The sequence below is a fragment of the Lynx rufus genome, unplaced genomic scaffold, assembly GCF_022079265.1.
Source record: "Lynx rufus isolate CCGP_SWC_20201006 ecotype Redwood Valley unplaced genomic scaffold, mLynRuf1.p SCAF_1, whole genome shotgun sequence".
In the NCBI taxonomy this organism is placed as follows: domain Eukaryota; kingdom Metazoa; phylum Chordata; class Mammalia; order Carnivora; family Felidae; genus Lynx; species Lynx rufus.
Window position 1 is genome coordinate 156,764,599 of NW_025814823.1, and position 14,612 is coordinate 156,779,210.

At 39.3% G+C, this 14,612-nt stretch overlaps 1 protein-coding gene across 25 annotated transcripts in view; it reads right to left on the reverse strand.

Moving 5' to 3' along the window:
- MCTP1 (multiple C2 and transmembrane domain containing 1) overlaps positions 1-14,612 on the reverse strand; it is a 525,474-nt gene that overhangs the window by 56,925 nt on the left and 453,937 nt on the right. The window contains exon 20 of one of the 25 annotated variants that reach the window (XM_047089238.1): positions 7,319-8,492. The exons of 23 other annotated variants lie outside the window; for them this stretch is intronic. In XM_047089238.1, coding sequence (XP_046945194.1) covers positions 8,472-8,492 — 21 coding nt within the window. In that variant the 3' untranslated portion in view covers positions 7,319-8,471. Of the gene's footprint in view, positions 1-7,318; positions 8,493-14,064; positions 14,341-14,612 lie in introns of those variants that run through there. One more of the 25 variants, XM_047089228.1, reaches the window with a different exon arrangement.

Consider the following 14,612-nt stretch of genomic DNA (forward strand, 5'->3'; position numbering starts at 1 on the left):
TTTAAAGATGAATGGGTCTTGCTCCTCAGTGCTACCTGGGGAGGTGGCAGCCATCTTTCACTCAGCATCATGGCTGACCTCAGACCTCTGGTGAAGCCCCAGATCGTTAAAAAGAGGAAGAAGTCACCCGGCATCAGTCAGACTGGTATGTCAAAATTAAGTGCAACTGGTAAAAACCCAGAGGCATTGACAATAGGGTGCACAGAAGATTCAAGGCCAGATCTTGATGCCTGACATTGGTGACAGAAGCAACAAGAAAACAAAGCACATGATGCCCAGTGGCTTCCAGAAGTTCTTAGTCCACAACGTCAAAGAGCTTGAAATGCTGCTGATGTGCAACAAATCTTACTGTGCAGAGATTGCCCACAATGTCTCCTCTGAGAACCACAAAGTCATTGTGGAAAGAACAGCTCAGCTGGCCATCAGAGTCACAATCCCAATGCCATGCTGTGCAGCGAAGAAAATGAACACACAGACAGTTTATGTGCACATCATGTCTATGTTCATAAAACCATAATACTACAAAAAACAAAAAGGATGAATGGGTCTTGAATAAGCAGAAAGGGCACTTCATGTAGACTGTAAGAGCATATCAGGAGAATCTTAAGAGGAAGATACAAAGTAAGGAATAGTGCAACTGCAAAATCTATAGAATTTTTCTTATAGGTTAGAGAAAACCACCAAAAATGATTCGAGTTTTTGCATCTTCATGAGTAAAATATTTGCGCTACTGGTAGAAATTCTTGAGCTACAAAGGACGCTTTTTTGAGAGGAAAGAAGTTCAGATTGAAATATACTGTGTTTGGGTTTATGATGAAGCAACTTTCAATGTACAAAAGGGTGGAAAGACACAACAGACTTGGGACAGAAGGCATAACCAGAAATGTTTAGCTCCTTGAGAAGAGGAATTAGGCCTCATTTCTGTTTGTATCCTTCAGAGAACATAGCGTAGTGCTTTGAACGTTACAAGTACATAATACTTGTTGCAGTGATGAAAGAATACATGAATCAAAGTAAAGATTTTGGAGTTATCTTCCTTGAAGTGATAGTTAAAATTGTGGGCAAAGATTAAGAAAGAACAAAAGTGGGAGATACACAAACACTGAAGACAAACAATGAACATGGAAGTGTTAGAGTAAAAAGACCTGAGTGTCCAGGGAGATAGAAGGGTATATGATTAAATGGTGGCTAAGATAGCATTGAGCTCAATGCACTAAAAAGGTAGAAGGCCGAATGATGTTATTAATGTCTTCAGGGAACAAGTTCAGGGAACAGTGTTATAAATGGAAGCCACGAAGGAAAGAATTAAGATTGAACAAAAGAGGGGAGTAAATGGAGGCAACAGATGTACAGCATGTCTGAGATTGATGGTGAACAAAGGAAAAGAAACCTACTCTCTTACAATGTATCTATATTTGATGCACAGAACAGACATTTGTCATAGGTACACAAATATTTATTATGTGCATACATGCATGAATATGTGAATGAAAGAATGAATTGAATGAATCATTCATACTGAATGAGAGAAAAATACCCTATCCTGATTCCTTTTTTCTTAATCAGAATATTTTCACCTTCATTTCTGTGCTGTATGTAAATAGATGCAAACATACTTAAAGGTGACAAAGTTGGTCAACTCTTGTAAAAAAAAAGTTGATCTCTTTCTACCATATTACTTTTACTTGTTATGGGAAAAGATTCACACAGGAAGTTCTATCATTATGATTTAGATTGTGGGAAGGGAAATGTTTAGAAATAAATACAAGGAATTTTAATTTTCCTATCAATTGTTTTCACATAAGCTATAACCCTTCCAAGTGGCTCCCATGTGGATAGTCTCTTTTATTAAAACTAATTGTTTTGTATGTTTGGAAAATGCAGTTTTATTATGAGGGAGAAAAGTTGGTATACTATCATTACAATATAAAAAGTAAACATGACTTATGGAAACAAAGAAACATCTGAAATCAGTAAGCATCTGTTTACTTGTCTCTGTATAAATGAAAAACAGAGATCAAGAAAATATTTTAGCTACGGGTTTGTCTTTTTTTAATGCTCTGAAATTCATGCTGAGTGGGGAAAACTCATGCTTGACACATTCAACCTATAGTATGTTTTCAAGGTGAATTACTAAATCCTAAGAACCTGACCTTCTAATGAAGGCACTGAGGCAAGCACAGAGTTGGTGAAGAAAACCACAAAGATATAAAAATGCATAGATATATGATCAACCAGGGACAAACCCTGATAGAATTATCACCAGATCTCTACAGACAAGGTATATCTATCAAACATGCCTACCATAAGCTTTGATTCCGTTAATTTCCTGAGAAAAGACGTCAGGTAGAGTTCTGGATGCCAGGTGTGTAAACACTAAGAGATTGTGATATTGTGATATCTTTTGTGCAGAAACCCGAACACAACGCAACCAGATGCAGAAGTGAGTTTCCATTGGGAATGCTACCCACCCTTTTACTACTGGTACCATTATTTAAACGTTTAATGTAGGAGAAACTGAAGGCCAAAAAAGAACATGCTTGCACTTAATTTCAAGTGACAGCTAGTACAGTGCATTAAAGGTGTAATACTATACACATGGTAGTTATATATAAATAGTAACATTAAAAAGGGGTTACAACATCCCTAAGACATCCTAAGTCTAAAACACTTAAAAAGCACATTTGCAGTACAACTTATCTTAAATTATTTTAATTGGTTTCAAGACGACTTCAGATTACCGATGGGCTTTGGCTTTTTCTGATTATAAAAGAGAAACACAGATGAAGGCTTTTTAGGCAGCCTAATACCATTCCCAGGTAGACTACCACCTAGCCTGTGTTACTTAAATATCATTAACTATCAACTAACATTATTTTTACATAAATGTTTTATGTAAATTTTGTTTTCCTAAAGCTGTTAGTCCTCTTCCTCTTAATAAATATAGCTAATGCAAAAAAATTTTTTTTTTGTTCTTTTTTTGTGTTCATTATCCAGGAACTTTTTCAAAGAAAAAGGGGTGTGTGTGTGGGGGAGGGGGGCAGAGTGACAGAGCTTGGATACTCAGCAACCATTTTACTGTTGAGAGTCTTTTTTTTTTTTTATAGTATGAAAAATAATCCAGTTACATTCTTTAGCTCGATTACTCACAAATAACTTATCTGAAAAAAAAATCAAGTAAATCTGTCAGTCGGGGAAGTTTATTTTTCCATGTGTTATCTAGAGATAAGCCAGCCTGTACTATTAGATTTCCACCGACATAATTGTGCATGAATTCTGATCTGATTTGGTATTACATGGTGCAAAAGGTGACACATTTTCTCTAATATACCCCATTAGAAAGGAAAGAAATTGCCAAAGTATGAAATCTGAGGACCTTGATTCAGAAACTATGTGACTTTGAGGTCAGCTCAAAGGAAAAAAAGAACTTGTTCAACTACCCCAGGCACTGAAGGTTGTGACAAGAAAACCTAATACCTAGGGTAGTTACTCTTTTGGATAATCAATAAAATCTTACATTATCAGACTGCAGCAGCTGTATATTTGTTTACTATATTGCCTTGTATGTCTCCAAAATATTCTAGTGTGGAATCACAGAGAAGACAGATGCTGTCTCTGTTTCCAAATCATTGTGATCAGAATACATGGGTAAGATACCAGAACCAAGAAATAGCATATATGTGTATGATGAGCTAAATATTGATTTTAATATCTGCATACTGCTACCTCACTACAGCAGAAAAACATTAGCTCCAAGGATCCTGGAAAAGAGTCTTGACCGAGCTACTTACAGTTTGTACAACAAAATTTTCAGAGATATCAGTCATCTTTTAAATCCTATGAGAAATATCCTTGAACAAATTAGTAAAATACCAGATGTGAACTGTTGGCAATTTCAAATTGCATTTTCTAAAAAGAAGAAACTCTTATGCTTTAAGAGGGAAATGTTCTGCAATCTCCTTTCCTCACTTGGCTTTTCATTTTTGGCAGCCAGTCAGAGCAAGTAAAGCCTGACTTCCAGGACACTGGACAGTGGCATTTTGTCCTCCTTCACTGGTAGAGGACAATGGATGTTCAGTATAGTCTGAATAGGATTTAAAAAGGATTTTTTTTTATGACTCCTTTCTACATACCAACTAGCTTCTAGGGAGAGTTCAGCTAGATAGTGAAATTTCTGGGCTGAATTCTTATCTATGGACAAAGCAGAAGAAGAAAGATTTAGGTAGCACTTTCAGGTTTTAGCGAAGTAGAGAATGACAATTCAGTCAGTTCTTTGATGCTTCTCCACTTGTAAATCAAAAACAAAAAATGAAACAAAAATATACGGGATGATAAACTTTGGATACACCTGGCAATTTGAAGGCACTATGCTCGTTTAAGTTTTGAGATAACCTAATCAAGCACTATATGCTGATAAACCTTAGATAAAGAGAAAGTCTCCTGTTAGGCAACAGGCTTCATATACCTTAATGCTACTGGACATCTATTAGGAGCTTTTCTTCTTTAGAAATGGTAGCTGATTTTACTTTCCAAAGATGGCCACATAATATCTCCCATCTCTTAGATTCTTATGCAATAGGACCTTGACACTCCTTATTAAGAGGTAGAACTAAAGCCATCCTCTCCTTGAATCTGGGCTGGCCTTAGTGACTTGTTTGACCAATAGGACATGACAGAAGTGACATTCTGGGACTTCCAAGCCTACATCATAAGAAGCTTTGCAGCTTCTGCTTGGATCTCTTGAAACACTCACTTTTGGAATCATTCTCCCTCTTAGAATTGAGTTGCCATGTCATGAGAAGCCAGCAACAACCCCTAGTCATCCAACTGAGCCATCTGGAATGTCCAGCCTAGTCAAGCCCTTGGAGGACCACAGCCCCAGATAGCTGGCTAGACCCACAAGAGTGATTCCAGCAAGAGCTGCCCAGGTGAGCCCAGTGAAGCCAGTGAATAATGAAAGAATGGAAATTATTACTTTAGTCACTAAGTGGGTTTTTGTAGGGGGTAGGCACTGGGAGATTGTTATGCAAAACAATGGCGGGCTTTGGAGACAAACAGGCTAAAGTTTGTAGTTTGGTTGTTTCGCTTATTTTGTGACGTTGAGTGAGTTACTCAGAGGCTTCAGTCTTTTCATTTTATAAATAGTGACAATAGAAGGGGTTTCTCAACTGACCCATGATCCTCCTGCATCGTATTTTCCTAAAGTTTTAGATCAAAGCCAGAATAAGCATGGCTGTCACATGCCTTTCCTTCTGAACCAACTTTTGAGGCATCAAAAATATTTGGCATCCTTTTACACTGATACTTCTTGCTTCCACACTGGATCTGTGTTCACTTAGTGAAAGCACACTAAATGGGGAAGAGGCCCTGAATATGGACCTGTTGCCATCATTTTTTCAAAGGCTCTCTTAAGACCTACTGCTGAAGGAAAAGAGGGCTGGGCAGGCACGGAGGACACTTTCTGTCTATACTGACCAGAACATGCAATTTTGCACACCAAGTGACCTAGTCGTCATCTCTGGGTGGGTCAACAGGCCTTACTACAACATGACCAGGAAGGAAAGTTAATTAGAGAGTTAGTTTTCTGACCTCAGTTTCTTCATCATCAGACAAGTTACCTAATTCCCAGACTTACCTTCTTCTTAGATAAGTTAACTTGTTTTCAGATTCAACTACTTCTCTATTTTAGTCTCATTATCTGGTTTCTAATCTTAGCTACTTCCCCACTAGCCAAGTTAATCTTCCTGATACTGAAGCATGGGAATAATACTTGATAAGCCAATACACAGAGTTATTGTGAACATTAAATTAAGGTAAAGAAATGGAAGTACTTTGAAACATGTGAAGTGCTTCACGAATACAAGGATATCTCAGCCAAGCATCTTATAGTCCTCAGCAACTCTAAATTTTCCCTTCTTCTATAGAACATAAATTATTTCAATAATCTTAGTACATTTACTATTAAAAGTATCTCTCAAATTTGTTTCTTTCTTATTATCATGATTGCTGTTTTCAGTGCAGGCTGACATTATTTCTTGCTGGGAATACCATGGCACCTCCTCGCATATTTCTCTACTTCGAGTCTCATTTCCTTCTTCTTTTTTTTCTTAATGTTTATTTTTTGAGAGAGAGAGAGTGAGTGAGCATGCAAGCAGGGGAGGGGCAGAGAGAGAGGGAGGCAGAGGACCAGAAGTGGGCCCTGTGTTGGCAGCAGGGGGCCCAATAAACTCACAAACCTTGGGATCATGACCTGAGCCAAAGTCAGATGCTTAACTGACTGAGCCATGCAGGTGACCAAGTCTCGTTTCCTTCTTATTCCATCACCTGCCCACTAGCAGAGTTTTCTTCTTTTTTAAAATTTATTCATTTATTTTGAGAGAGAGAAAGAGAGAGAGAGCATGAGCAGGGGAGGGGCAGAGTGAGAGACAGACAGAGAGAGAGTGAGTGAAAGAGAGAGGGAGAGAATGGGAGAACCCATGAATCATGAGATCATGACCTGAGCCTAGATCAAGAGTTGAATGCTTAACCGGCTAAGCCACCCAGGTGCCCTCACAGAGTTTCCTTCTAAAAGCACAAATGTCATCATGACAATTCCCTATTTTAAAAGAGCCTTTGATTTCTCACTGCTTGAAGATAATTCAAATTTCTTAACTGATGGCTAAAGCATTCACAATCTTAAATTTACCTTTTCCAGTGTCATTTTCCTCCACTTTATGCTCCTACTGTACTAAATACTCCTTGAATTCACATACCACATTTCCTTGTACATTCTCACTCATCCTTCAAGACTTCAACTAAATGCCACCTCTACTGTGCAACATTTGCTGACAAGTCTGTGAAGATGGTCACCTTCCTGTTTTTCCCACCCAAACTCTTTATAACTCTATTACAACATTTTTCTCACTGTATTGTAGTTATTAGTTTACATAATCAAGGGTCCCATCAGACAGCGATTCCTGAAAGGCCCATATTCTGCCATATTTATCTGTCTGCCCAGTGTCTTGTCCTTCACTTTAAGTTTATGGGGAAAAGAAAGCACTTTTCAATGAGAGAGACCTAACAGCAGAATGATCTGAGACTGGGCTTCAAGGTCTGTGGGTAGATCTGTGAATTTAAGAAGAAAAAAATATTTTAAATTTTCCTTTCTGAGACTTTGATTAGTTTTATTTAAAAAATTTATGTTTTCTTTGAAATTATAATATTAACACCTTGATTCACACCAAGTAATATGGATGAATATTTTATCTGCCAGCCTAGACTAAATTAAGTCATGGTAAAAAACAAAACAAAACAAAACAAAAAACACCTCAAAATCATGAGAGCTTATAAAAATAAAAACACAGGTTTATTTTTTGTTCATACTACATGCCCTTATGGGTTGGCTCTACATCACCTTTATTCTAGAATTCAAGCTAAACAAGGATCTCCTATGCGGACAGTTCCAGCTATGTTTCAGAAGGAAAGGAGAGATGGCAGAGCCAAGGATGGCTCTTGAACCTTTGGCTGGGAAATGGCCTAGGACAGCCAAAGTGAGATACATGGCCAGGCCGGAGATCACTAGGCAGGGAAACATATTTTGAACAGCGAGCAATCTGATATTGAAGGTAAACAGATAGGTAATATTGTCACTATGATGTTAAGACCTCTAGAATGGTTTACTATGGATAGGAATCTAAGAAAATACATGGTGCTAACATGACTACAGCCATACATCTCTGTTTACCTTGAGTCTAGCTTAAGTAGGAAAATTTCAAAAGAAAAAAAACAGTACCATGAGGTTTTCATATCTATTGATTTTCTATTAATTATGGAGTTTAATGGGATGCAAAACTACAGTATTTCTTACGTGGCAGGATTCTGGCCAATAGAAGTATGCAACCAATAAAATTAAAGGGAGTAGCTCAGGCTGCCTACTGTGAAAATCTATTCGACATTGTGTATCTTTTTTCTTCATATAAATACATTTTGGTTATTAAAGACTGGGACTTTACCTGGCTTTGGATTTGCCCCAAGGAAAAAAAAAGATCCGTATTAAAATATTTTTTGCATCCATCATATCACCAAGAAAAATAACCTACATGTCACTGGAAAGATGCTGGTGAAGCCACACATTTCTTGAAGTTGCGTTCTCATCAAATGATGTCAACACTACAGAATTTCTGACATGTCTTTAATATCTCCCTTTTGCACATAATAATACAAATAGATACCTCTATTTGCATAGCCAACTCCTGTCGACAAGTTCTTACAATCAAAGAATTCCTACTTTGTGAACTTCTTTGAGAATCTGCAGAGTCAATGTCTTTAACATGGTGAAGAATTTCTTTGCCAAACAAATTTTCAGGCAGAATAAAAATCTTGGCACTCTGGGCTCCGTTAGAGCATCTGTGATGCTTGGCAACACATCTGGTTCTACTGCTTTGGTGAAGAAACATGCTTCTCATCTCAACATGCAGTGGTGTCAGCCAGTGTCAACGATTCTGCCAGCGATCCTGAAAAAATTGTGTCTGTTTCTACGGATGTTGTCAACCTCTTGAGAGCCAGAGCTGACACACTATTTCAAGAGGTTTTGTCAAGAAATGGGAGTATAAGAGTAAGTTCATTGCTGCAGTACAGACGATAACTAGCTTTCTAGAGGACCTGTCTTGAAACATGTGATTGACTTCCAAATATGAGTTCTGCTTTTTTGAGGCAAAGGAAATCCAATGATGAGAATAAACCACAGGAAACAGTCCATTCATGGTTTGCTTTACTTGGTGATTATTCTTCCCAAATTATCTAAGGCGATCTTCCTATTTAAATTCTTTTAGCTCAACTGCTATGCAGAAGGGCATGTTGGGGCATTTACCTAAACTTTCTGAGGCTGGAGAAATACTTCTGAATACTGGAACAAGGAGTAATGAAAGTTTTCAATTTGTTTACAGCTGGAAACCCACAGACAGTTGGAATCATAACTCTTCAAAAGCTAATTTTGTCTCCAATTACCCTAACATGGAATCGTGAATATTTAATCCTTTTTTTTAAGTTTATTTATTTTGAGACAGAGAAAGTGCAAGCGCGGAAGGGGCAGAGAGAGAGGGAGAGAGAGAGAATCCCAAACAGGCTCTGCAGTGCCAACACAGAGCCCGATGTGGGGCTCGAACCCACGAAGCTATGAGATAATGATTTGAGCTGAAACCAAGTTGGGTGCTTACCCGACTGAGCCACCCAGGTGCCCCTTAATCCTTTTTAAAAAAATAATGATGAGGCATTAGTGATGCAAACAATTTAAAACATGATATCCTCAGCACAATATGATAGGAATTCAACAAGGACTTTGGAGAACTCTAGGAATTTGTCTATGCTTAACCCTCATCTAATAAAGCCACAGCAGCTCCCATTTTGTTTGCTGTTTTCTTTTGCCAAGTCAGTGTTTTAAGCACGTATTGCCATGCAACTGAAAAGTCATAGTCAAACAGATGTCAAAAATAACAAGCCTATTGCTGTGTCAAAAACCACTCCATAATTTCAATATCAAAGCCAGACATCAGCCTTCTTGTAGAAGCTTACTTTTGAGCTGAACTAAACTTTATTTTTACTTGAAAAATTTGCATTTATCTCAGGTGTTTGAGGAAAATAGGCATTAATGTCAAGAGGAAGGTAGTGAGAGGAACAGAGGTATGACTCTATAAAAATACTTTACTCTGAAAAATAATTCAATTTCCATCCATTGCAATACAAAAAGGCATGGAAAAGTTTTTTTTTTTTTTACGTGTTTACATATTTTTCCCCACCCTGGGGAAAAAATCTGCAGCTTTCTTCAGGTTTTCAAAGGGTCTGTGACCTAAATAGGGCTAATACCCTCTGTCCTGATGCTTTCTAGAATAGAATGAATGTTCTAAGGAAGTGAAATTCTCCTGATGAAAAGTCAAGTTAACCATGCTTTGGTGCTGTAGTCACCAATGAATAATACAGCCTCCTCAACAGGAAAGTAAGCACGTGCACTAGAGATGGGTACAAACCCACTCTCATCTTTGGACAAGCTTTTCTGAATAAAAACTAAGGCAATTCGGACAAAAATATTTGCTTTGCTATACTGTTTTAGTTTCCATATTGAATGAAGAACTGTGTAGCCATATTTATATAGAAGAGTAGATTAAGTTAATAAGGAAAAATTAGGAGCTTAGATCTAGTGCTTTAAAATGTACATATATATGTGTGTGTGGGCGGGGGGGGGGGGAGATGCCATTGGAAGGCACCTGTATTAGTTTCTATTGCTGCTGTAATGAATAAACCTAGCGGCTTAAATGACACAGATTTATTATCTTATAGTTTTGCGGTCCACACATTGGAAGTGGGTCTCACAGGGCTAACTAAAATCAAGATGTGGGCATGACTGCATTTCCTTCTGGAGGCTCTAGGGGAGAATCTTCTTCCTTGCCTTTTCCGGCTTCTAAAGGCTGCACACATGTCTTGGTTTGTGGTCACCTTCCTCCATCTTCAAAGCTGGTGTAGCCCTTCAACCCTCCAACCTACCCTGCCCCCTGCCCCCCATCAGTTTGTTTTATTAACGCCAGTGCTCTGGCCTTGGCTCCATACTCCCCCACATTGGGTGCTGTCCAGCAGCTCCTTCTGCTGCTGTAGTTCTGGGTCTTCAGCTTCTTCTTGTGCTGTTGAGCCTACATTACAGGGCACACCCTCTCTCGGGTTGCAGAACTTCTGGCAGGACAACTTTGAGGGGTTATTACTCGCTCACCACAGTCCTGCTTAGCTGGTATAGTGGGAAAGGGCTGAATGTACACGAAAGCAGTGTGAAGAACTGGAAACCTAGAAGTAAAGAGCTCCTGGCTGGGGATGGATGCTGTACTCCCTGATTATGCTACCAGAATGCCTAAAGAGCATGTTTAAAGTAATTTGCATCTGTTCTTTGATTTTTATTTTCCAGGAAAAATTAGTTTTAAGGAAGGATAAAGATGCTAAACTTGGAAAACCTGAGTTTCAGCCCTGGCTCTGACACTTATTATCTGTATCACCTTTGGCAATGCACCCATGTTTGGCTGGAGCAGTTTCCCCATTTTTTTTTCAACGTTTATTTATTTTTGGGACAGAGAGAGACAGAGCATGAACGGGGGAGGGGCAGAAAGAGAGGGAGACACAGAATCGGAAACAGGCTCCAGGCTCTGAGCCATCAGCCCAGAGCCTGACGCGGGGCTCGAACTCACAGACTGCAAGATCGTGACCTGGCTGAAGTCGGACGCTTAACCGACTGCGCCACCCAGGCGCCCCAGTTTCCCCATTTTTAAATGAAGTTGAACTAGGAGGAGCAAGGAGAAGATGGGCTGGGATGTGCTGAGTGTGTGGGGCTGTTCGGAGGATCTTGGGAATTTTATTGGCCCACAAGGGAGTCCTGGAATGAGAAACACCTGGGTGCCCTGGTGCCAGAAGCCCCTAGTTGTGAACTCTTACGAAGGAGTCTGGCTCACAGCACTTATCAAGCAAACCCCAATCCTTGTGGACACCTCCCCTGACACACCTGTCAGAGTCACAAGGCTGCAGAGCTTCACCTTAGGCGTCCAGCCAGGTGGGGCAGATGGGCTCTGGCCCAAGGGCTGTGCAGGGGCAACACCAGCAAAGGCAGGGTAAGGGCAGTGACTGTGCAGGCAAACTCAGAAGACTTCCTGCCTTGCAGGAGGCAGAAAGCCATGGGGCAGCAAGGCATCCTTCTGACACTTCTCTTGGGCATCCTCTAGTGTGAATGTTGCTATGATTCTAGATGAAGTAGAGTGTTCCTGCTGACTCAAGGTCAGTGTGCTATCTATCACCTTAGCGGGTCTGAGCACCAATACATCCCCTAAAGGAGGAATGGACCCTTCCTTGCTTTTTGCCTATTTTATTCTTTTTTGTTCTTCTCCCGAGAAGGAAGCAACAAGGGGAAAGAACATGTTTCCCATCAGGCTTTCTGCATGCCCAACGACCCCTCACCCCAGAAAACTAGATAATAAGTAGGACATACTGTACTATAACTCAGTTTAAAATATAAAGTTTACCTCAGTAAAATATATTTCAGTTTGTATCTCTGGTATGAGATGTTTCCTACAATCTTTGAAAGGATGTGTCTGTGCAGGCAGGCTTTCCTAATTTGTTTACTGTAAGATAGTTATGGCATTGCCTGGCAATAGATACATACAAGGAACACAGAGACTGTTCCATTTTTGTTCCAGAGCCTGAGTGGATCTAGATGCAGTGGCAGAATTCTAAGATGACTGCCAAGATTCCTACTTCCTGGTGTATATGTTCTGTATAATCCCCTCACTTTGTAGGGGAAGGGAATTAGGAATATAATGGTATAGCCATCCCATGATTAGGTTATATTAGATGGCACAGTGGACTTTAAGAAAGAATTATCTTTGGTTGGCATGATCTAATTAGGTGAACCCTTAAAAGGGACTAGGCTCTTCCTGAAGAAAGAAAGTTAAAGTTTTAGAGAGATTTGACAAAAGGGAGCTTCTCCATGGATGGATATAAAGATGGGAGGGACCATGGAAAGTAACCAGTGGGAGTGAAAAGCCAACAAGAAAACAAAGGCTTCAGTCCTCCAAATATAAGGAACTGAATTCTCTCAACAAACCGAATGAGCTTGGAAGTGGATTCTTCTGCAGAGCCTCAGATGAGAACTCAGCCTGACACCTTGAGTGTGAGATTCTGAGCAGAGAGCCCAGTTGAGCCATGCCTAGACTTCTGACCTGCTGAGTTGAGAGCTAATACATGTGGCTTGTTTGAAGCCTCTAAGTTTGTGGTCATTTGCAATGCAGCAATAGAAGACTAATAAACTAATACAATGCTATTCCAGTTAAATGTGAATTAAGATTTTTTTAAATAAATTTTTTTTCTTGACTTCTCTTTCCCTGCCTTTCTCCAAAGCTTTGATCGGCTCCCCCACCATGTAATTGTTTCATGGAATATAACTAGAACATGTTGCCAGATTAGAATCTTCTTCTATCACATATGAGAGGTATCTCCTCCCCTACCCCATCCTTGATTTGAGATGCAGAGATGTATGCATCCTGGGTATATTGTACACATTTGTAGGGCTGGAGAATCAAAGCAGAAAACAGAGATTTCAAGAATTAAAGCAAACAGTCTGTGTATTTTGAAGTAACTCAGATATGTTTCATTCATTGCATCTAGTTATCTTGAAACACAGTAACCTTGACATAATGGCTGAGGAAAAAGGAGAAGCAATGCAAGCATAAATGCCTGAACACTTTAATATCTTTTATCAATAAACATTAGTAGTATGCCATGCGTCTGAATCCATGCTTATCCTGAGGAAAACCTGCATTCTATCTTCTGCTTCCTGATATTGCAGCTGGATCCCATTACAAGGGTAGAACACACCATGGGAAGCATGCCTAAACTTTTTAAGCTACAAAACGAAAGCTGATCTTCATTAATTAGATGTCTAGATTATGCAGATTGACCAATGTATTATTATAAATAACACGGTCAAAAACACTATTAGATGGCTTATTGATAGGTCCACCTAGGTAATTTAGCTAAGCCTTAAGTATTTACTAAGATATTCTATTAACCACAAAGGCAGGATTTGGTGTCAGGTCAAAAATCAGATCAAACTGTGACTTTGTAGCTGATGGCTGAGAGAAGGCTCTACAACAAAGGGAACTGAGAACAAAGTAGGATGTCTTTCTAACATTTAATTCAGGAGAAATTTCATCTCCGGTAGAGCTTCATCTAGTACTACTACATAATGCAGATAAGTGAAACAAGTCAATGATTCATAACTAAGAACCACCATTTAAAACCCATCTTCTCTGCCTTTGTGAAAACCGTGGAATTGGATTAAGAGAGAAGCCACCCAACTTTAGATTCAGGCAAATGTGGACAACGGATCCTAGAATGAAGGCTAAGTCTGAGGATCACAAACTCTCACCTGAATGATTAGCTGTTTTTTTTTTTTTATTGTATAAAGAATTTTTTTTTATATGAAGTTTATTGACAAATTGGTTTCCATACAACACCCAGTGCTCATCCCAAAAGGTGCCCTCCTCAATACCCATCACCCACCCGATTAGCTGTTTTAATAAAAAAAGAAGGACACACGAAAAAAAAAAATTCTCAAAAGCCCATCGCATGGAAAAGCTTTAGGATCTGGGGTTCCAGGTGAATCGTGACTTAGCTTTTACTAACTTTAACCAAAGTCTTCCCAGGTGCTGAAGTTAGCACTAAAGAAAAGCTCTTACAAAACTGATATGCGAAGTAATTATAATCTGTGTCCGCTTCAACTTCTTGTACCTGTGTCTTTGCCATCTATATAATTATGTTGAGGGAAAACACTTCGAGCTGAAATGAAATAAACGACTTCGGTTTATGCCCACACGGACCTTGTCAAGTAGCCAATGACTTGCCCTTTCATTGTGAGTGACTAATATCAATGCTGGCTCTAAAGAAAGACACTTTTCATAATCGCCCAACAATCTGCTAAGTGAAAACATATGGATAGGCTTAGGCAAAGCCTGCCAGGGGTCTTTGCTGAATGGAAAACAGGTGCTCTCATTCTGTGCCACGTAATACCCCATTTACCCCCAAGTCCAAAGGTTATAGGACTAATAGCT